Source organism: Colobus angolensis, unplaced genomic scaffold, assembly GCF_000951035.1.
Source record: "Colobus angolensis palliatus isolate OR3802 unplaced genomic scaffold, Cang.pa_1.0 Scaffold30, whole genome shotgun sequence".
Lineage (NCBI taxonomy): Eukaryota > Metazoa > Chordata > Mammalia > Primates > Cercopithecidae > Colobus > Colobus angolensis.
Window position 1 is genome coordinate 247,689 of NW_012116266.1, and position 24,499 is coordinate 272,187.

At 36.1% G+C, this 24,499-nt stretch overlaps 1 protein-coding gene across 1 annotated transcript in view; it reads right to left on the reverse strand.

The window, feature by feature from the left end:
* The window catches only part of PIKFYVE (phosphoinositide kinase, FYVE finger containing), a 94,284-nt gene that overhangs the window by 16,505 nt on the left and 53,280 nt on the right, over window positions 1-24,499 (reverse strand). The window contains exons 17-31 of the mRNA XM_011949826.1: window positions 22,808-22,915; window positions 18,734-18,874; window positions 17,981-18,107; window positions 16,593-17,752; window positions 14,709-14,809; window positions 13,080-13,151; window positions 12,301-12,472; window positions 9,452-9,630; window positions 7,511-7,624; window positions 7,025-7,133; window positions 6,755-6,909; window positions 6,008-6,098; window positions 3,604-3,664; window positions 2,614-2,751; window positions 1,791-1,911 (exon numbers count right to left, since the gene is read on the reverse strand). Of these exons, the coding sequence (XP_011805216.1) occupies window positions 1,791-1,911; window positions 2,614-2,751; window positions 3,604-3,664; window positions 6,008-6,098; window positions 6,755-6,909; window positions 7,025-7,133; window positions 7,511-7,624; window positions 9,452-9,630; window positions 12,301-12,472; window positions 13,080-13,151; window positions 14,709-14,809; window positions 16,593-17,752; window positions 17,981-18,107; window positions 18,734-18,874; window positions 22,808-22,915 (2,849 nt within the window). The remainder of the gene's footprint in view (window positions 1-1,790; window positions 1,912-2,613; window positions 2,752-3,603; window positions 3,665-6,007; window positions 6,099-6,754; window positions 6,910-7,024; window positions 7,134-7,510; window positions 7,625-9,451; window positions 9,631-12,300; window positions 12,473-13,079; window positions 13,152-14,708; window positions 14,810-16,592; window positions 17,753-17,980; window positions 18,108-18,733; window positions 18,875-22,807; window positions 22,916-24,499) is intronic.

A 24,499-nucleotide genomic window follows, 5' to 3' on the forward strand; every position in this document is an offset into this window, starting at 1 on the left:
ATAGTGTAGTGGGGGCAAAGAAACAGACAATCCTATAAATAAATAAATATAATCTCTGTGGTAAGTGCTATGAGAGAATTGCTATAGAATGAATGTTTATCCCCCCAGCCCCCACAAAATTCCTATGTTAAAATCTTAACCCCCAATGTTATGGTATAAGGAAGTAGGGCCTTTAGGAGGTAATTTAGGTCATAAGGGTGGAGTGTTCATGAATGGGATTAGTGTCCTCATAAAAACGATCGGAAACAGCTCTCTCAGCCTCCTTCCACCACATGAGAACACAAAGAGACAATAGCAATCTACAACCCAAAAGAGGACCCTTGCCAAAACCCAACCATGCTGGCACCCTCATCTCAGACTTCTAGCCTCCAGGACAATAAGAAATAAATTTCTGTTGTCTATAAGCAACTCAGTCTATGGTAATTCATCATACCAGCATGAACGGACCAAGACAGGAATCATAAGAGCATATAATAGAAACCTACTACGACTGGAGCAGGAGGTAAGGGGAGGGTCTAGTACATTCTTCTTAGAAAGAACAGGACTGAATGATTTAAAAAGAATGTGTTTCACAAAGAGCAGTTTAGAGAGAAGAGAAACAAATAAAAAGAAAAAAACTATATTAAAAAAATTTAAAAGGGCCGGGTCCAGTAGCTCAGTACTTTGGGAGACTGAGGTGTGCGGATCACCTGAGGTCAGGAGTGAGAGCAGCCTGGCCAAGATGGTGAAACCTCATCTCTACTAAAAATATGAAAATTAGCCAGGTATGGTGGCGCACACCCCCAGCTACCTGGGGAGGCAGGAGAATCACTTGAATCTAGGAGGCAGAGGTTGCAATGAGCCAAGATCACAGCACTACATTCCAGCCTGGGTGACAAAGTAAGACTCTATCTCAAAAATAATAAAAATTTAAAAAATAAAAATAAATGTGAGAGCATGAACAAAGACCATAACATAACAGGGATCCCAGCCCAATCAAGAAACTCATATATTCAGGTCTAAAGTAGAGAAAAAAGGGAACTTTTATATTTTACTATCATGTAACATATCACATACTGTACTGTGAGTCCTAACTGTATCTTTCCAAAGATTATGAGCTCCTAAGAGCGATGACTGTTCCTTACAAATCTTATTCTACATCATAGGGCACTAAAATAGGCACTAAATAAAAGTTTAAATACTGACTGAATAAATGCATCAGTCAGTTAATTAAAAAGCGTAAGTCCTTATTACAAAAATGTCCACTTTTTGGATACACTTGTTCCATAACAAGGGCAGCATTTGAGAGCCACATCGGTCAACCAGTGGAAGAAAAATAAACTTCACAGGCAGTCAAATTTGAGGGAGCCCCATACAAAAAAGATGACATGAAAACTTGGACAAGTCACTGTAGTTCATCATCAGTGCTAGGACAATGCCATGTCCCAGCAAATCATTAGACGAGTAATACCAACCTCATATATTACCAGCAATATGTTTTTATAATTATTACATCAGTAGATACAGCCATGTATCTTTGAAAAAAGATATACAAACAAGTGTTTCCAGAACAAGTAATTCAAACATTTATAAGTAACATTGGCTAGTGCTTTCTTTATCCATTCATCTACTGTTTTATAATGATTATGTGTTGTACAAATTACATTGTATCAAAAGACATCTCTTTTACTATGATGAAATAAAATTAGGATTGAAAAATCATGCATCAGATAAATATATTAAAATATGCAGCAAGTAATTAAGGAAAAATAACCCCCCTGCTAAGAGCCACTGGTTTTAATAATACTTACAAGGGAAATGGAATAGGATTATAACTATTTCCTGGAAGCAAATTTGCAAAGATGGCTTTCATGGTTGACTTTTCCTTCACTTGGCTGTCTGTGGATCCCAGCAAATGCCCATCAAACACATCTAAAATGAAAAATAGTTTACTTATATATTAATATTCAGGGAGAATAAAAAATATAAGCTGCTGACTTTGGTTCTTTTCCTTTCTGGAATATGGACATAGGTATACTATACCAATAACAGTTTAAAATTTCTGATCAAGGGAAAAGACCACTATGGGACAAAACAGGTAACAATAGTGACGCATACACAGCATTGATTCCAAGGGACACCTGTTTTTTTAAACATCTCCGAAGCACTGTGGCTATTATACCTGAGTTAAATAGCAATTTTAAAGTTAATTTCAAAGTTTATGCTATAATTTAGTAGTCACCGCCTAAACAGAAAGCAAGGCATGAATCTGTTATCATGAAGCAAATATCTGTCCTTAGAGAAATGGTTGTAATTCTCTTATTTTCGTACAAAGCAGTAATCATGTGCCTTATGAAACCTAAGAAAGGAAAATCCCCAGAAGGTAGATGAGGATAAGTGACATTTTTATACTAAGATATTTACATGTCAATTAATGTAACTAAATGAAGTAACAATATGATAATAAGCTGAATCTAAAAAACACTTTTGGTAAGTGTAAACAAAAATTCTATGGGATAAGAGTCTTATGTCAAAGAATCAGCAGTTTTTCCTTCTTGGTGACACATGTAAATCAATGATACATCTTTCAGTCTTAGATTCAGTGAAATACGGTAAAAGTGACTTATCCTCTACCTTCAGAACTGCTGGCTGTATCTAGCTCAGGGGGCCCTCCTACTGACTGCTCAGACATGACTTCAGGTGGTGTAGGCAACTGGAGATGAGTAGAACTAGTGGAGCTCTGGCTGGACAAAGTTGTTAAGAAGCGATCTTCTAAAGAAAAACACAATCTTAAATGAGTCATTTACATACATATTAAGTCCATGTCTACCTAATATTTTTTAAATGCTCATTCATATTCCTACTTCCTAAAAGGTAAAATTTTCACTTTTTAAAAATCATCTAGCTACAAAAATCATGTAGCTCATGTCATAGAAATGGACACAAAAATCCAGAAAAATTATATATGACTTGACTTCAATCAAATCCTGGTAGCAGTACTGCAACTGTCAACCAAGACTGACTCCTATCCAAAACACTATCCATTATACCACAATGCCTACCTAAACATTAGTTTTTTAGTTTAATAGAGAATGAAATTAGGACGCTGTGGGAAAGGCTTCACGCTTATTCTGGGAGAGAAAAAACAATTATAATAGAAAAATGCCAAGAATTAAAAGTTGAGCTCCTGGTTCTACAGTCCATGTAAGTGTCCCCACAAAGTTTCTATGATGACACCAAGTTATTCAATGAAATACTGTGAAAGACATCTAAAGTCTAGACAATATTTTAGTGACATTAAAACTTTAAATTAAACTTTACAAGATTTTTTAATGAAACCTGAGGACTGACTTTGTAATAAGCAAAACAAATTCAATTTACTTTTTTCTGTTTTTTCTTCCCCTGATAGCAGCTTTCATTATATTTCATGTATTTCTATAATCTGATTTATCTTATTGCAATAAACTGTATGATAATCTGATAGGATTACAAGTGCTCTACAGGAAGTAAAGAAAGTCTATGAACAACAGAATCAGAAAAACTGCTCAAACAGTTTAAAACAACTTATACAATAAGAAATTTCTTTAAATCCAATGGCAAGTGATCACCAGACTCAGGACCAACCTTTTTCTCCATTCTGAAGTCCTGGAGAAATATTCCGTGGAGATGCATCCATCGCACTTACCTGTAGAGATGTAAATACTTTATTCTTATGGAAAACATGAAAATCACATTCAAAAAAATTTTTAATCAGTGAATCTTAAACTTTTTGGTCTCAGGACCCGTTTACACCCTTAAAAATTACTAAAAACCCCCTTAATATTTTTAATTAGCTTTTGTTTACCTTAGAAATTTTTACCTTATTAGAAATTAAAACAGAGAAAGTTATTAAATCTGCATTAACTTATTTATAAATAAACTCATTAATATAAGTAACATATTTAAACATGTAACATACTGTACACACTATCTACCCTTTAGTCACTTAGTAGCTGTCTTGGTTATCAGATCAACCATCATAGTACAGCAGTGCTTGTTTTCAAGTAACCCTTATTTTAATGGTCCCAAAGCGCAAAAGCAGTGATGCGGGCATACTATTGTAATTGTTCTCTTTTATTATTACTATTGTTAATCTCTTACTGGGCCTAATTTATAAATTAAACTTTACCATAGGTACACATACATAGGAAAAAAACAGTACATATATGGTTTAGTACTATCTGCTGTTTCATGTTTCCACTGAGGTGTCTTAGCACATATCCTCCTTGGATAACGGGGGACCATCCACTGTAAATATTAAGGACAGTGCTACAGAATTTCAAATCAACTTTCAATCTTTCAAAAAAGATGATCATCTATTCAATAATTTTGTATTTTCAATTCTGTATCTATCTACATGCTTACACTACTAGCTTTGCAGTTTCTTCAGTGAGCAAATGGAAAGGCCACCAGAAGTCTGTGCTAGTCATTAACAGCTCCACACTAGTCGGCAAATACCAACACAAAGATCATCTTCAGTAGCCTTAATTCTTACTCTCATCTAAACTTCCTTTTTGTCTCATAAACATCTGTGTGTTTCTACACAGTTGTTTATGAGACAAAAAGGAAGAATTCACTATATATTACTAAATAACAAAAATATCTTAAGTACCTGGATCCATCATTCCATGAAAATATTCTACAAATACTACACACTGTACAAAAAGAAAATACTCCCTCAAAGTCCTCATGATATCAGAACATGAAGCCCTTATAATAAGCTGACATTAATTCATGTGAAATGTGGTGTCATAGGCAGAATTCTAATATGGCCCCAAGATTCCCAGCCCTTGGTGTATACATATCTCTTCTCCATTAATCACATACACATTCCCTGACTTATGATGGTCTGACTTAAGATTTTCCAACTTTACAATGTCACAAAACCACTATGCCTCTGGTATGCTCCTCAACTTATGATGGGGTTACATCCACATAAACTCATCATAAATTGAAAATATTTAAGTCAAAAACATACTTTTGGATGTTTTCAACTTATGATGAGTTTATCAGAACATCAACCTCTCAGAAGTTGAGAAGCATCTGGACTAATTTAGGTACTTCTGTAATTTTGCAGATGTAATTAAGGCCCCAAATCAGATGACCTCAAAATAGGAAAATTATCCAGATGGACCTGATATAACCACATGAGTCCTTAAATCTGTGTCTATAGATCAAAGACAGAGAAAGTAAGTGATTCAAAGCAAAAGAAAGGTTTGACACATTGCTGCAGGTTTTGAAGATGGAGGGTACTGAATGGTAAGAAATGCAGGCAGCCTCTAGGGGTTAAGAATGGCCTCCGGTGGACAGCCAGCAAGAAAACGAGGACATCAATCCTACAACTAATAGAAACTGAATTCTGCCAACAACCTGAATGAGTAGGAGACCCTGAGTCTCAGATAAGACAGAAGCCCCAGCCAAAACCTTGAGTTCAGCTGTGTCAGATTCTGAGCAGAGAACCTAGTCATGCTTGCCAGTCTTCTGACCCACAGACACCGTGAAATAATAAATTTGTGGTTTTGGCCAATGTTTTGGATGATCACCAAGCAAGAGAAAACTAATACAGTTGAAAAAGAACGGACACAGTTCAAATACCTTAAGAAAAACCTCTTATTTAAGCAGAGAGATTTTAAAAACACCTAAAACTGCAGAGTATAAAATAAATGAGGACCCTATTATATACTCAGAGTATCCACGACTTTTCCTTTGTAGCACTTGCTGTCACCATGATGCCACCCCCGGTGATGCCAGCAAACTGTAGTTTTTAAAAACATTTCAAATAAATAAATTATAACCGATCATTTTATTTCAGGTTATAACATAAAAGTAATCCAGGTCATAGTTCCGTGAAACCTCACAAATTCAAAATGGAAAACCCTGCTGGATGTCATTACTAAAGTATGTATTAAACTATCCCTGCTAAGTATTATAAATGGAACTAACTATATTTCTATCGATTAAGGACCAAAGATAAGATTACACTTGACACCTTGCTTTCTTCCCCTTGTCTCAGTCTTCCAGGACTTGGAGGAACTGAAGGTCTCTTTCTACCCTTTTCCTGTTGGAAAAGGTCCTGCAACCTGTGGCCAAAAGCAAAAAAAAAAATATATATATATATATATAGTTATGGTTTGTTTCTGCACCTTGAGTGCTGTTTATAAATTTTCTCTTTACAACTTTGAAATCACAAAGTTTTCCTGTTTGAATTAACCATTGTCTTTAAAGTTATATATAAATAAGAGTAAGTTTTTGCCATATCTAATTAACCAGGAGCATTTGTTATCAACCATTCCTATCAACTATAGTTGTAAAAAAAAAATAGCAAATTATTATAAAGAAAAATACTTCTAAAAAATAAATATTGAAATAAAGGCATAAGATAAACATACCAATATATTTGAAATTGCTGGCCAAAAACCAACAGTGACTCATGGCATACTACTTCAGTTAAAAACAATTCAACAGCACACACATCTGAACAACACTGTTTCAAATTATATTAGAAACAGCATCAAAGGCTGTTCTCCTCTTTGGTTTTTACATCTTCACAAACTACCTAAAATATAGCACACATATTTTAAAATATAAAGAGGAAAGGAGGGTGATGGAAAACAAAAGCTTCTTTAACTAGAGCACAAAATGAAACATCCATAATTAAAGATTTTTAAGTTGTAATATATCATATTAGAACAAATGCAGCAATAATATTAAAGAAAACCAGACTGCAAAATCACACCTGTTATTCCAACCTTGCAGCACTTCACAGAGACTTTGTTTCTTGGCAATGAGTGACTCAAAGACCGACTGTAGTTGCTGAGGGTTATCTACAGAGGAAGACATGAGCCTTGCTTGCATCTTCTCAATCCAGTTCTTGAACTCGCCTTCTTCCATCTACAAGGAACAGAAACAATTTCTGGAGACAGAGACCTATACAGACATACCCCAAAATAAACTTCTATTAAGTTAATAATTAACTTTTGAATTTTCTACCAAAGAAAGAAATTACCTCTTTCTGTGCAAAGATATCTTCCATTTTTTCCTCTCTTGTTTTACTAAATGTATCAGTTTTCAAAGATGCAAGTCTTTCATCAATGGCAAGATACACCTGTGAAACTCTAACAATAGAGAGAACATTAAACACTTTAGAAAGGGTGAATCAAATTTTCTATTTCACATAAATAGAAAAAAAAGTTACATGCAAAACATAATTAAAATAATGTTTTACCTAATTAAGAATTACATTCAGTTTTGCAGAGCAAATAAGACCTAAAAGAATGTACTTCAAAATTTTAAGTTGTTATGTCTAAGAGAGTTTGGCTTCTTTTTTATTATTTTCCCATAAAGTCTACAATTTTCTTTTTGTACACCAAGCATGCATAGCAGACAATTAGAAAAGCTATTTACATTTTCAAAGAAAGTAAAATGAACAAACCTGATACTTTAAAATAGCTGTAAATAAACAAACAAAAATGATAAAAGAAACTGAACTTACTTTTGAAAGAAGTCCTTCAGATCCTGAAGAAGGGACACTTTTAATGGGGCCTGACGCTTAATGAATATTTTGGGGAGTGGAACACATACTTCAAGAAGCCGAATGGGAGAATAACTGACAGAAAAAAATACAAGGACCAATAGAAAATGAAAAATAGTTTAATATCTTGAGTAGAGCTGTATCATGATGTTCAACTAAATCCTATGAGGCATAAGAGAAAAAGTTTCTATAAAATGGCATTTTAAAACAATCACAAAGATATTAAAGATAATTTTTAGCTCTTACAATAAATATCCTCCCCAATTCTGAAGGGATTTTGCTTTATCTTTCATTACACTGTAGTACCATCATTTATCCCTTGAAGTTATCCTTATCTGCTGTAAAACCAAAAATGATGGCTATAAACCATCCCTATTAATAAGGAAACTAAAATACCTACATCTAATTGTAGGTATTCAGTACCTCTCCAGCGCCTGAAGATTTTTCAAGAGTCTTTTGTTTCCTTTCCACCTGAGGGTTTATATTGACCAACAAATGCTACAACCTCACTCCCCGGCAAGGCCCTACATGCACGGTTAAAAGCTCTTGCTTAAAAAAGGAAATAAGCTCTAATTAGCAAATATCTCCTGAGGGTCTATTATGTGCCAGACACTGTTTTAGGTGCTGAGGATATAACATGAACAATTCCTGTTCTCATAATTCAGGAAAAACAAGATTCAGGTAACAAATAAAATAAATTCAAGTAACAAAACATATCAGAGGTTCAGTACTATGGAGAAAAATACAGCAAGAAAGAGAAGCAGAGTGCTAGGATGGGAGAGTGTCAGGGCAGGTGAAATGTGAGCAAAGACTTGTAAGAGGCAAGGAAGCAACAAGCAGGTATCTGGGAATGAGCAATTCAAAGAGGGAGAACAAGCACAAGGCTCCCAGGCAGGAACCTACTTGACATACCTGAGGCCCAGTCAGGAGGCCAGTGGGGCAGCAGCAGGATGAGTGAAGAGAGAGTAGTAGGAGGTAAGAGCAGAGAGGTCCTAGGCAGCCAGAGCAGGCAGACTGAAGGCCAGTAAATGGACTTTGGCTTTTACTCCAGGTGAAAAAGACACCCTTTGGAGCGCCTAGAGCAGAGGAGTGGCCTTAGCTGACTGCCCCTTAAAAGAACCACTCTGACTGCTGTGTTGAGAAGAGGCTAAGGCCAAAGGGAGACTGGCTAAGGCTACTACAATAATCCAGGTGAAAGATAACAGAGGCTCAGCTCAAAGTGGCAGTGGTAGAGGTGGTAAAAAGTGCTCAGACTCTGGATATATTTTGAAGGCAGAACCTGAAGGTTTTCTCAAATTATTTAATACCACAATGGCAACTATCAATTCTTTGAACACAGACTTTTAGTTCTAGAAATATGTGATTATCTTTCTGATGGTTAATGTCTTGGCAAACATTCTGACAGACTTTCAGATGCCATCAGATGACAAAACAATGGTTAAGAGTTAAGCCAGGGCCGGACATGGTGACTCACACTTCTAATTTCCACACTTCGAAAGGCCGAGGCGAGATGATCACCTGAGCACAATTCAAGACCAGCCTAGGTAACAATGAGATCCTGTCTCATAATTTTCTAAAATTTTTATATTAAAATTTTTTTTAAAAAAAGAGTGAGGCTGGTAGTAGATTGACCAGGGTTCAAATCATGACTCCATCACTTGAAAGCTCTGTAAGTGTTCAGATCGTAAGCTCTGTAAGTGAGGAAAATAACTATTTCGTAGGGTAAAAAGTAAATAAAATAATACTGAAAGTTCTTAATACAGTCTGGTCCTCTGCATTTATAAGTGTAGAAATGGGGAATCCCACAAATTAATTCAATCTAGTAACAAGTGAAAAATGTTAAAAAATTCTTAAGGGATTATGAGATCTGAGATCATGTACAAGATTCCTAGGATTTCTTACCTGAAAGACGCCACCATCTGGTTATAGGAAAAATACTGGTGATAATCATGATGGATGGAGTGACCACAGGGCTCAGCGTTGGCTCTGCGAGTATACTGGTGCCCATAAAACCTAAGTTCAAGGTATTTTGCAAATGACATAGACCAGGACTCATTGGAAAGAGCAACAACTGGTGTTACCTGAAATTCAGCAAAAATAGTTTACCTAATCACATATTGAGAATCTCTTTTTAAAAAATTAACATTTTCTTTTCTTTTTTTGTTTTTTTCCTTTTTTTTTTTTTGAGACGGAGTCTCACTCTGTCACCCAGGCTGGAGTGCAGTGGCCAGATCTCAGCTCACTGCAAGCTCTGCCTCCCAGGTTCACGCCATTCTCCTGCCTCAGCCTCCTGAGTAGCTGGGACCATAGGCACCCGCCACCACGCCCAGCTAATTTTTTGTATTTTTTAGTAGAGATGGGGTTTCACCATGTTAGCCAGGATGGGCTTGATCTCCTGACCTCATGATCTACCCGCCTCAGCCTCCCAAAGTGCTGAGATTACAGGTGTGAGCCACCGTACCCGGCCAACATTTTCTTTTCTAATACAAATGTAACATATACTGACTGCAGAAAATTGAGAGAAGAATGAAAAGTTCAAAGTGGGTGGAGTTGGGGGTGGTGGAGGAGAGCAGCATCACCAATAAACCCACCAACAACATCAATATACTAGTATATGTTCACTTTTGATGGATTTTACTATACATATATAACACACACACATATAAATATACATATATACACACACACATGCACATGCACACAGCCAGTATATTTGTAAATAAAAACTCCTATAATTAGTTTCATAATCTTTTACTTAGCAATATATCGTGAATATTTGCCCACATAAAATATTCTTGCACAACTTTTCAAATGGCCACAGAGTATCCTATTAAATGGACATGTATTTAACCAATCCTTATTGATGTGCCTTTAAGACATTACAAGTTTCTCCATACTGAGATGATGTTCTGATGAACATCCTTGTATATACATATTTACAAATATCCACAATTATTCCCTTGGGACAAATTAATAAACGTGGGAATTGGTAGGTCCAAGGGCATAAACATTTATATGGTCTTTGATAATTTTTGCCACATTATCTTCCAAAACAAGTGCACCAGTGTATACAGTCTCCAACAGTATTTAAGAATAACAATTTCCCCCACTTTCTCACCCAATCCTAGGAATTAGAATTGAAATTTTTGAAATGTAATCCCATAAAGAAAAATTTTTAACGAGATTTTACTAGTTTTATTTGTGCTTATTTGACTACTAATGAATAACATTTATTTGTACATGTTTAGTAACCATTTGCATTAAATTGCATTGTCATGTCCTCTGCCCATTTTTCTATTAACATGGCTTACAGAAATTTGATAGTACATATATTTATGTTTAGTCATATATGTTGTATTTTTCCTTGACACTGGAAGTTTTTCATTTTAGTGTAACAAAACTTACCTTTTCCTTTCTAGCATAAAAAAACACAAGTTTTTGTTTTAAAATAAAGTGCATATAGCAAAGCATGTAAGTCATAAAGATCAAATTTAAGTTATTCATTTACAATGATGGTCAGTCTACCCAGTTAACATATTCTACAACAAACTATTATCAGCTATCTAATAGGAACTAAAGTCTGTAAGAACAAGTATGAAACTAAGACTGAGAATTGCTAGAAATAATTTTATGTCTGTATGTTTGCTGATGCAGGTGCAACTTCGATTTTGCCCTTCTCTACCACTGATTAATGTAGGTCATGCTATTTTATATGTAATTCCCACATGTGCCGTCCAAAAGCACACTTCAAAATAACCCAGTTAAGGCCAGGCGCCATGGCTCACGCCTGTAATCCCAACACTTTGGGAGGCTAAGGCGGGCGGATCACCCGAGGTCAGGAGTTTGAGACCAGCCTGGCCAACATAGTGAAACCTTGTCTCTACTAAAAATACAAAAATTAACTGGGCGTAGTGGCGCACACCTGTAGTCCCAGCTACTCCAGAGGCTGAGGCAGGAGAAGAGCTTGAACCTGGAGACAGAGGTTACAGTGAGCTGAGATCACATGACTGTACTCCAGACTGGGCGACAGAGCAAGACTCTGTCTCAAAAAAAAAAAAAAAAAGAAATAACCCAATTAAGGCAATGAGTTAAATTTGGAACATTTTATCCAGATTGCAAGCAGTCTGGATAAAAATCATATATTAAAAAAAAAAAAAAACAATATTGGCACCAAATATTTGCCCCAGAGTTAGAAAAGAAAGGCACAAAGAAAAAATAAAACACGTGTCCTTTTCTCAAGAATGTACATAAAAACCAGTAGAGATCAATTTCAAAATGGTCTCATCTGTATGTGGACAGAAATGTTGATACAGGCTCAAATCTGTTATACAAATATCCTAATATACTGCAGTTATTGCTGTACAAATCTGTCTCTTTCCCTAGAGAACAGAAGTCACTCCGTATTCTTTTTTTTTCCTAGGGCCTAGCACAGTATCTGGCACATAAATGGTGCTAAATGTTTGTTGAATGAACAAACATAATTGAGAACTGTCAAGATACAACCTCAAGATACTTTACTGTACAAGGTACTTGTATTTTATTTAATGACTGACACATTCCTAAGAAGAGATCTTCAAAAAACAAATACTAGATTGAACATACAGCAATGGAAGGTAAAATAACAATGACAAATAGAGCTAAATGACAAATGACGAATCCAATATAATACAGGAAACCTTGCCCTCAAAAAAAAAAACTATACAAATAAAGAAATAAATGGCAAATAAAATATAGTAATAGGGTCTATTTACCTGTTTGCAGATTCTACACCAGGAATATGTAAGAATTGTATGTTGATATCCAGGTACTGGAGAATCCAACTCCTTCAGGATTATCTGCACACAGCCTTGGCCATGAACAAAGCGCCGAATATGATGTACCATGGGGGTATCACAGAACATGCTTGGACACTGATAAGAAGGCCTTTGACAAACAAAAGAGCCCTTCTCATATTAAGCATGAAACAGAAATCAGAACCACTGTCAAAGTGCAGCATGACTAGTGGGCAATCTGCACAAGGTACTCATGCTGTTCTGAGCCTGCAACTGAACATTCTGTCTTCAGCTATAGCATGGTGACGGTTTCCACTTGTTAAGCACCTTCTATTTGCCAAACAATTTTAAAACATTTCCTTTTACCTTCTAACAATTCTGGGGATTGTTATTCCCTATAAAGGGGACTAGTAAAGGGCTTTGTCATGTAAGTGGCGAGTGATGATGCTAAGACTTAAACTGAGGTCTAGATGATTCCAACATTTTACCTCTCATTTGAATCACTGTAAAAAACAGGTATCTGAAAAATGTCGAGGGTAGGGTAATTAGATGGGCAGAGATATGAGGAATGTTCTGGATAAGAGATCTCAGTTTAAATATGAAATAGATTACTTCTTTGAATTATATACTCTGATACGCACTATGAAAGTGAGGATCATGTAACAGTCACCTGACATCCAACTCATGTTTACGTTTTAGGTTGAAATTTTCAGCGTCAAAAATGTGTAATGAAACAGAAGGAAGAAATATGTTCTTACCTGAAACAGTATCGCTCTAAAAATATTCCTAATGTAAGATCATTCTTTCCATAAAATTCCATTGTTACAATCCTGAAAGAAGAAACCACCTCTTAGAAACATAAGAATTACCATGCACCAAAGACATTTCATGAGACCACAAATTATAATTACCTATTAAATGTATGATACTTTCAATGACGTATTAAAGCAGGTAATGTTCTTTGTTGTTATGAAACAGGTTTTAGCTCATCCAATAAAACAAGTTTAGACTTGCCACACTATAGCAATTTTTTCACTCCCAATCCACTAGTATCTTATGAAACTAATGAGGATGCATAAATTATAATATTAATTGAGTAAAACTGATTTGAGTTAAGAAGAGGTAAGGTTTCCTTACAAAGGCTTAAGCCCTGTCAACACAATGCAGGACTCCTGTCTCCTACTCTCTTGACCATGCCTTTACTGAGCATAGAAAACAGCAGTTCTTGCTAAAGTACCAATTCCTTTTTAATCTAACCTATAAATGCTCACAAGACGGTCTGGCTATATAACTGCTGAAATCCACATCTTATTCAAGCCTTGACCTATAAATTCCCAGAGAAAATTCCTATGGGCTCTGCCAGCCCCAAGTCTGCCTGCTGAAGCTATACTACTGGAAGAAAACATGAGCTCACTGTTGGAAATAAGTGTTTCAGGTATCCAAAATTAAAACACAGAATATGTTTTGACATGGAAACAGTGCCCCCAAAAAGGCAGTTATGTTCCACAGTACTTTTAAAACTAAAGGTGAACTACGTAATGTAAGGCTGTGTACATCTGTGTGAGGTTTTCATGACAGGAATCTGAAACAAATAATTTAAAACATAAAATATACTTCAGTTTTTATCAATCTATTTAAAATTAAGTTTTAGACTAAAACCCATTAATAATGCAAAAGGTTGACTGCTTTTATAAAAATTATGCCTGAAGGAAACCTGCCTAAATTGTACATACTATCACCAAAATGCTTCTAAACAAGCTTTTGTGTGTCAACTTTCTCGCCTTTTTAAGTACAGGTTGGGCATCCCTAATCTGAAAATCCAAAATCCAAAATGCTCCAAAATCTGAAACTTTTTGAGCCCTGACATGACACCACAAGTGGGAAATTCCACAACTGAAACCTTTGTTTTCTGATGGTTCAATGTATACAAACTTTTGTTTTATACATAAAATTATTACAAATCTTGTATAAAATTAACTTCAGGCTACGTGTACAAGGTGTGTATGAAACATAAATGAATTTCATGTTTAGACTTGGGTCCCATCCCCAAGATATCGCATTAAGTATATGCAAATATTTCCAAATTTGAAAAAATATTAAATCCAAAACACTTCTGGTCCCAAGCATTTCAGATAAGGGAAAGTCAACCAATACAAATTTCTCTTCTATCCCTCACATTTTTTTCACTCTTAATGTACTCTCATTTACTTCTACTCATGAACAAACATGTATTTTCACATTTACTTCACAAGTTTAAAAGTTCTATCAATTCACATATGACCATGTACTTAAATACAGGTCCTAATGACTGTTTTGTTTTTGTTTTTGTTTTTAATTGCTGGAATTCTGTTTTTAAGTGGAATAGTGTAAGGTGAAAAAAATCCTACCAAGGACTGACACAGGCACTAGGAGCATTGCTGGACTGGGCAGAAGAGCTGCTGAAGAGCACACAAAGTCTCTGGTGGTTAATGGGATTCAGGCAGTCCACCTAAATTTAAAAGTAGTAATGAATGGATGAGCAAGCGACTGCAACCACATTCAACCCCAATGCACCAAATACACTCCACTCTATTTGTAAAGCCTCCAATTATCACTGTAGGGGCTCTGGTCAAGACTTACAACTATAGGAAACTAAATAAAAGGAAGAAGGGCAGTTGGTTTTTGAGAAAAGACAATCCAAAAAGTTTAAGTTAAACTTAAAAGCACAAAATGATGTCTAGATAGCTTGTTTTCTTAACTTACTCTTTAATTTACAAAACTGCACTAAATTATTTCAGAAGAAAAATTAAATATATCCATATTTAACAATCTGAACTGATGGAATATAATAACATCAATCTGAGACACCCAGAAATCTAAATTCTAAGGTGTATATTTATCTATGCTTATGCCTGTTTTTGATCATTACAAAGGGAAAACCAGCTCTCTGTTAAAATTGAAATAGTACAGGAGCATATGAAGAAGTTCATAAAACACACAAAACCTCTCCTCCTATGATTCTCCTCTACCACTGAAGCTGAGCAGTTTGACTCTGTGGTTTTAAAATATCTATTCTTTTTGCTAGTTTACACACCTGTCCCACATACACACATCACTTCCTACCTAAGTACACACAGGGGGTTTTGTTTTTATAAATATGGAATAATGCAAAACATATTAAAATATAACTTACTTTTTAACACTTCAAATATATTATGGGCTTTATCCAAGTCATTAAATGACTTGAGATCTTGCTCATCATTAAACTGTTTCAATAAACATCTTTGTACATATATTCTTACAAAATGAAAGCACCCTTATATAAGCACACTTAATTATTTCTGCAGGATAGATTATAAAAAGTTAGAGTCCTGGGTCAAAGGCATATACATGTATGTGTAAATTAATAAGAGACCTTCCTATCACTTTCTATAAATTTGTATAAATTTATACAAATGTACATACACATACATTTGTATAAGCTTACATAAAATTTATGAAAGGTGTTTTTCCATGCCATCATTAACCATGGGTCTTTTATCACTTTCCTTTTTGCCAGTCTCACAAATAAAAAATTATTTAGCACCACTATTATTTAGCACTTCCTTGACTACTAGTGAAATTGAACATATATTATTTAGCACTTCCTTGACTACTGGTGAAATTGGACATCTTTTCATTTTATTAAACAATTGCATTTCCTCATCTAGCAATGGATTTGTTAATTAGTTTTACTGCTACTATTATCAATAATAGATCTATAAACCTTCCTTAATTTGCTCTCAACTTATGCCTAGAAAGAAAAAGGTCACTGTCATAGTTAAATAACAAGATAAAATGTTTTATGTTAAAGAAAAAAAATAGAGCTAACTTTTTTTAGAAAACAAATCTATTTCCTGCTAACTTTTTTTTAAAAAAACACATCTATTTCCTACAATAAGTTTCCATCTCTCACTCCCTGACACTAGGATCCAGGATTATCATACTACATCCAAGTCATGTTGTCAGAAATTTTAAGGAGCTCCACCACATTTCCCTTTACTTCAAGGATCTGCCTAGCTTACTATAAGCTCATCTTAAAACCCTGAAACCCAGTTTCATTACAATTCTGCTTCATACGTATTAAAGTAACACATAAGCCGGCAGACTCAAGACAAAAACAAAAATAGCATAGGAGAAGAAATACTTCACAAATCTGCATGCAGTCTGCCAAACTGATTTTTTAGCCTGCCTTAGAGGAGTCATTCAACACATCCTAATGTACAGGAGCATCAAAAAGTGGTCTGGCTCACCTTTGTTGACCACACAGCATCACTCGGAATAAGCCCTCTCTCTTCATCACCCTCATTTTTGCTTCCTGATTTGCCACTTGAAGTACTTGATGCATCCTTTGAATGAGCAAAAGGGTCTGAATTTTTGGGCTGAATTCTTCCTCCTCTGGCTCGATAATCGGCCAGCATTCTACTCAAGCTCTGGCTATCGCCCAGATGCTCAGCAATTCTAGTGCTCACTAGCTCATGTGAGGGTAAGACTTGAATACACTTGGCCTGAATACTTCCGTTCATGCCCTGAAGTCCAGAGAGATCCCTGAGTAGCTGTTTCTTCCTCCTGTTCTCCATTTCTTTGAATTCTTTATTGAGGAGAGGAGACCAGTAAACCTGCTCTGCAAAATAATCTCGGGTAGAGCATCTCATCCCCTTTTCAGTTAAAAGAAAGGGTTCTCGGAATGTGATTACTGGGGAGATACAGAGGATCACATCTTTCAATTCTTGCTTAAAGGCCAAAGAATAAGTCTTTCGTTTATCTTCAGAGGAGGTGACTTCCTCGGTAACATATAATCCAGTGTCATCCTGTAGAGGGTCTCTAAAGGCTCTTATCTGGCTTTTGGGATCCTGCAGCACAACTGTTTGCTGCAAACTCTCTGGCTGCTCGCTACCTAAAGCATCTTGTTGGTCATCCACAGGGAGTGGCAACAACGATTCTGGTACAGGTGGAAAGAAAGCACAAGCGAGACCTGCCGGGCAAGTTGCTGTGCTATGTTCCTGATGCTTCACAGAGGCAACAGCCTGTGGAACATTTTTATTTTCCTGCTCACCCTTCTCAAACACAATCCTCGATTCCAGCAAACTGCTATCATCACAGGGCAGAGACTCAGGAGGGATGTCAGGATCCCAGGGGAGGGAACCTCCGCCGTACTGCTCTTGGACAGCCCCCTCATGCCCTCGTCCCTCAATCAGGGAATGGAATGAAGGGTTTTGCATTAACGTGGGAGGCATAGCAAATTCATCCATGAGAAAGGAGATTTCTAGTTGAGAATGATAAGCAACACAGATCATAAATATTAGGATCTCCTTAACTCGAGCCAGCTCATAATCAGAGCCTCCTCTCAGCTTGATTGTACAGCCTAGGTGTTGTGGACAACCTTCAAAAAACATCAGCGTCTTGGTTTGCTCTACAAATAAAAACAAACAAAAAGTTAGGATGGTGGAGGTGGCAATCCAGAAGTCCAAATAGAATTAATTCACTCTGTTAACATCTGCAAAAGAAAAACTCTTATATGAGTAAGACCACAGTTGCCTATCCTCACCTACTATTAATAGATATTTCCTAGTAAGTAAACATTGTAGTAGTGATAAGTTAACTCTTTTCCTCAGGTCAACCTATGCTAAAGATCACTCACCATTAGGTAACTGAAATATCTGCATATAAAATTTGTGACAAGTGCCCAGGTGTGGTTTCGTAAGCAGCTGGTCCATCGACATCACTAAATCACCTTGGGTCATTCGACTGATTCGTTCCAAAACTTGCTACAAAACACAAAAACATTATATTACAAAACTAGAGAAGAATAAAAATCTTTGTAAATTTAATCTGGAAAAGTGATGGAAAAATTAAAAAATAACATTCACAATAAATTTCCTTTTTAATAAATATATGATGAATTTTTTTATTCCGGATTCTTCTATATTTAGTTGCTTAGTAATCAATATGTGCCCACTGAAACCTTACTCATATTAATAACATTATCAAAATGCATTTAAGCATCATGGATTACCACAAGATGCTGTGAGGAGAAAAAACAACTTCCTAGAATTGGCCCCTATTCTGCAGAGGGTAAACTTTTGAAGGGAGAGAACATTTTCTGCTTGAGCAATTCTCCAACGAAAACGAAGGATCAACAAATACCTAGTGATTTAACTAATGTCCATTTCACGTTTGGTCTTGTAGACATCAATAATAAGCATTACATAATCAATTACACTTTCTTCCAGTCTGAGATTCTCAGTCTTAATGAAATAGGTGCCGTATCTTCTGTCCCACTTTCAATACGTATGGAACAGCAAAGACTAAGATTCTTGTATACCTACCATATGAACATATAAATTTAAAAGTTGCAATTTTTTAAAATAAATAGAAAAATAAAAACACTCACCGATTTTACATTAATGACCAAAGTAATACCATGTTCCAATAACATGTCCTGGGCAATCCGAGACACTGTTTTCTCAACTAGAACCAAGGTGGGTCGAACATCAACTATTCGCTGAACATAATTCTTCAAGAATTCTCTTTCCTAAGCAAGATAAATCAGAAATATCACACCTGGTAAAACGCAATATATGGGCATATTAAAATATCGAGATAGCTTCACTATTAGTATCAATCTTAGCCTAAATTTTCTTCATCCACAAGTAAGTCTGTAAGCAAATTAATTCAAAGTAAGAATCTCATTCGTCATTCTAAACTTGATTATGCTAACAACAGTTTCAGAAGAAATTCCATTCTCCAACTAATTTTCCTTGAAAGCTTTTCAATTCTTAATTTAAAAGCCAAGAATGCAATTAGCTAGTTCAGAGGTTAAAAAAGCAAGAACAACAAAAAAACCTAACCTCAAAACTCCCAAAATAAAAGCCATTTCTAAGTTTGTTTTTTTTTTTTTTTTTAAGAGATGGGGTCTCATTCTGTCACCCAGGCTGGAGTGCAGAGGTGCCATCATAGCTTACTGTGACCTCAAAGTCCTGGGCTCAAGCAATCCTCCTGCTTCACTCTTCTAGGACTACAGGCACACATCACAATGCCTGGCTAATATTTTCTATTTTTTTTGTAGAGACAGGCAGGGTCTCACTATGTTACCCAGGCTGGTCTTGAACTCCTGGCCTCAAGCAATCCTCCTGCCTTTAGCTCCAAAAGTGTAATGACAAGTGTCAGCCACTGTGCCCAGCCCTAAGTGGTTTTAATATGGTTATGAATTCTCTCCTCTACATTCTGAAACCAAAATGAGTTATCTCTTTTTCTGGATATCTGAATAAATAACTCTTTAACAGATGCTATTTCAGCAACTTCCTAATTCCAATTTCCCAACAGATATATATATAATACCTAGAACAGCCACAGTTAAAGATCTCAAACATAATGCTAATATAATTTTATCACAAAGGTTTAATTTCAAAAGAAATGAATATTGTGGCTGGGTATGGTGGCTCACGCCCATAATCCCAGCACTTTGGGAGGCCGAGGTGGGCGGATCACCTGACGTCTGGAGTTCAAGACCAGGCTGGCCAACACAATGAAACCCTGTCTCTACTAAAAAATACAAAAATTAGCCGGGCGTGGTGACAGGCACCTGTAATCCCAGCTACTTGGGAGGCTGAGGCAGGAAAATAGCTTGAACCCGGGAGGCGGAGGTTTCAGTGAGCCAAGATTGCGGCATTGCACTCCAGCCTAGAGGACAAGAGGAAGACTTCATTTCAAAAAAAAGAAAAAATAAGAAAGAAATGAATATTGTAAATAACAACCAGAGTTAAAACAATACAACTCACTAATTGCTTCATAATATTTCTGGGCTCCAGATGGGAGACAACTAAACATGAGCACGTTCGCCACTCCTACTCCATGTGCCCAAAGAGTTTTCTGAGCAAGACTGTATTCACGTCCCTTACCACCCACAATGGATGAGCCTACTCACTGCAGTAAACTTGCCCTATTATGAAGTATATTGCTTCTTGCCTTTGTTTTACTGATACTATTTATTTCAAATTCTCCTATTATTAACAAAATGGATTTTTTTCCTAAAATGTGTTAATTTCCTACTCACTAACTTGTAATTTAACAGCATTTAAAATAATTTTATTTGTGCAGCTCTAATAAAGTACAATCAGAATCCGTTTTTTTGTTTTTTTTTTTTTAAGTTTCTGCCTGTGGTAGTACAAATAACTTTCCTTCCAGTTTCAATTCTAATCAACTATCATGACTACTCATGAAATACCATGTCAAAAAGGAGGCCTTGTCCAAGCTCAGCAAGGGAAGAGTATCAGAAAGTAGGCCATAAGCACAGCAGTAGTGAACTAAGAGATCTAGTAGACCTGGCCTTTTAAAGAAAGTACAAAGTCACAGGCTAATTATCTCCTTGACCTTTGTTTCTCATCCTCCTTTTTCTGAATATCTATCTTTCAGCTTCTTCTCTGATTCGTTATTCCACATCAGATAAAAAAACTCAAATGAGCTGGTACTTTCTATCAATTCAGAAAAAGCTCAAATCAGCTGATATTTTCTATCAATTTAAACTAAGAAGTTTAAGTAGGGCAGGAGTTAAAGGTATAATAAAAACTATGTTTGAAAGTTTTGATGAACAAGATGCTTTGTTAGTGAGTTAAACCATGTTTCCTAAGTACAACCCCCCAGAGCATACCTCTCTAACAAAAAATCTTTAGCCTATTAACCTGATTGTAAAAGTAGAGTAAATAATGTGAATAAATTTAGCTATAACTTTAAGTAAACAAACACCTGTAGATTACAATTAACCTAGTTCATCAATTCCAAGACATACAATTTTACGAATTTTAACATCTCTGCAACCAGGATGCATCTCAGTCAAAGCAATTCTGATCTGATCATGTGAAAGTCTTCTGCTGACAATCTTCTGTGGAATCAACAAAACCTCCAGCATCAAATTATCTTAGGTTCCATGAACATAATTATTGTATTTCCCTTTATTCCTTTAGAGTTCTCTACTAAAATGTCTAGTCAAAACCCATCATTTTGCCGGGCGCGGTGGCTCAAGCCTGTAATCCCAGCACTTTGGGAGGCCGAGACGGGCGGATCACGAGGTCAGGAGATCGAGACCATCCTGGCTAACACGGTGAAACCCCGTCTCTACTAAAAATACAAAAAACTAGCCGGGCGAGGTGGCGGGCGCCTGTAGTCCCAGCTACTCCGGAGGCTGAGGCAGGAGAATGGCGTAAACCCGGGAGGCGGAGCTTGCAGTGAGCTGAGATCCGGCCACTGCACTCCAGCCTGGGTGACAGAGCGAGACTCCGTCTCAAAAAAAAAAAAAAAACCATCATTTTTACTGATGGCACAGTTGAATTCCAAAGAGAAAACAGCCCCAGCTCACAGAGTTCTTAAGTAATACAGCAGAGTTTTATAAAGTACCGTCCCTTTTACTACAACTCAGTTTCTCTTATTGTTATCTATGAAATTAGGACAAAAGTGATTGCTCCTACCACTCTTGAAAAAATGTATTTACCTAGGAATTTTCAAGTAATACTTTTCCTAAATGTTTCTGGAATCCAAAATAAGTGTTTCCACTGTAATATAATATACACATTCCTAAAAAGCTTCCATTTTGAATAACCACAAAACAAAATTAACAGCATTTATGGCAGAAAAGGAGGTGGGGCAGAAAACTTTAAACCTATGCAACTTTATATCTTCAGCACTAACAAAAATAATAACTGGTACCTTAAGAGGAATCACGGAGAGCCTAGGCAGAGAGCTTCGTATGGCATGAGGCTGCCTCAAGTGAAATTAAATGCACAAAAACTATTGCAATGCTACAACTGGAAATGGAGCTCTGAGCAGTAAAGCTACCAAGAACCAGAGATGTGGGTGTACCTCCCTGGGGAAAGGGCCCTGCAAGCAAAAGCTCACTTTTACTTTCTTAAAATAGAGCTGGAAGGGTTTCTGCCTGTGTAGCAGCTGAGCTGAGACTGTTTTCCATTCCGGCTGAGGGTTATAACCTACTGCAGCTCTTCGGGGCCTCCTTGCTTAGGAAAAACCACTTAGAAACCAACACAACTTCCATCTGACATTATTCTGTTTGCCAACTACATATAAGCTAACTGGTGTTCTAGAAATGTGTTTTAGTAGCATAAACTGTATCACAAACCAGAGATTGCATTAGAAATCTGGTTAAGTTCAAGAAATTCTCACGGTCTGATTTACTGTGAGAATTAAATACTTAATCCAAACTAGTATTTGGATTAAGTGGGAAAGGGAAACCAGTATTTGGACTTTCACCTTTTCTTCCTTATATTCTTGAACAGTTACATGTTACCTTTAACACTTTGAAACTTTAAAAATAATGAGTGACAGAGGTTTTGGTAAGCTATCAAGTTTGCCTATCCAATTTAATCAGTTAGAATTAAGTCAAAATCATTAAGAATTTATAAGCATCATGATACACAAACATCCCTCCAAATTATTATTTTCGGTAGTAAATTCTTACCTGAAGCACAATAGGATCAATGCAAGTAAACTTAGTTTCTTCTCTGTAGAGATACTCAATGGAACACTTTAACAGAAGAATTTTGGGGTTTTTAATACAAGAATTCATCTACAAAAAAAGAACAGTTTGTTAAAGTTTTTAAAGGTTTGCATTTTACAGCCCTCCTTTAATTATAACTTTAAATCTATATTGTTCATAATTCCTACTAACTTAACATATCTCATATTAGTATTAAAATACTCTCATTTAGTTCTTTTACGGTATTACATTTTTTCAAAGCAAATAATATGTTCAGAACAACGCAAAATTCTTCAAAAATTGGTTTTGCTTTCTTAATACTACTTTGATCTTCTATTCTCTTAACTTTTTTTTTTCATTTCTGATGTTGTAAGAAGAGACATCATGCCCTGAGTGTGCACGGAGGGAGCAGTATTTAATAACGGGTTACTTCACAAACTCCAAGAAATAAGCAACTTTAAAAGCATATTTCAGTCTTTCTAAAATTCAAGAGGAGAAGAGGGAGAAAAGAATTAAAATGCCTCCTGAACATATTTCTAACAGAAAACATTTCCAATCATTAAGGCAGCAAGCTAAAATAGGTAACATGAAGTTCAAAAAGAAAATGTGAAAGCATCTCAAGAAGCAGAGACTCAAATAATATACCCTAACCTTACAGCCACAGGCAGAATAGCAATTGAGGTTTCAGGCTGACCAAGTTAATGGACCCCAAACAGCAAACAGTTCCAAAAACAGTGACTCACTAGCTGGGAAACTCAATTCAGGACACTTTGTAGCAACTACAAATCAAAGACTATCTCTAATCAGTGGGACAAGTCAGTCATTCATGCATATGTTTCCACCACATCTACATACAAATTTTCTTCACTTTCTGAGAAGGCATAACATATTTACCTCTTAATTCAACAAATATCATTTAATTTGGTTTAAAGTTCTCCTTTAAAGGGTAATGTGTGGTTTTAGTAAGACTCTATGTAGAAATACTGACTAATGTGGAATTATTGCAATAAAATATGCAATAAGTAAACAATTGAAGCCAAGCATATTTTTATTTATCTATGGTCACTAACAATTTTCATGAATCTTTTTTTTTGTTTTTTTGGAGACAGAGTCTCGCTCTGTCACCCAGGCTGGAGTGCAGTGGCATGATCTCAGCTGACTGCAACCTTCACCTCCCGCGTTCAAGTGATTCTTCTGCCTCAGCCTCCCAAGTAGCTGAGACTACAGGCACACGCCACTATGCCTGGCTGATTTTTTTGTATTTTTAGTAGAGATGGGGTTTCACCCTATTGGCCAGGCTGGTCTCAAACTCCTGACCTTGTGATCCACCTGCCTCAGCCTGCCAAAGTGCTGGGATTACACGCTCGGCCTAGTGGCTACTTTAAAAACGGTACCACCATTTCCCTAACATTCATATATTCCCACTGCCCTTAACCTACTGAATGAGAATTTCTAGGGGTTAGGCTGGGAACAGACATTTTTAAAAGGTCCACATGTGATCTCAATGTATGTACACTACACTTTGAGAATCAAAAGACTTCAGAATAAAGTTCAAGACCTTTAATGAGATATAAAGTTCTTGCCTGTTTCTTCCAGCTTCATTTATATTGCCCATATTACACTTTAGGAGCTCAGAGTCTCCTTAATACCCCAAGTTATCTCACTCCACTCCTT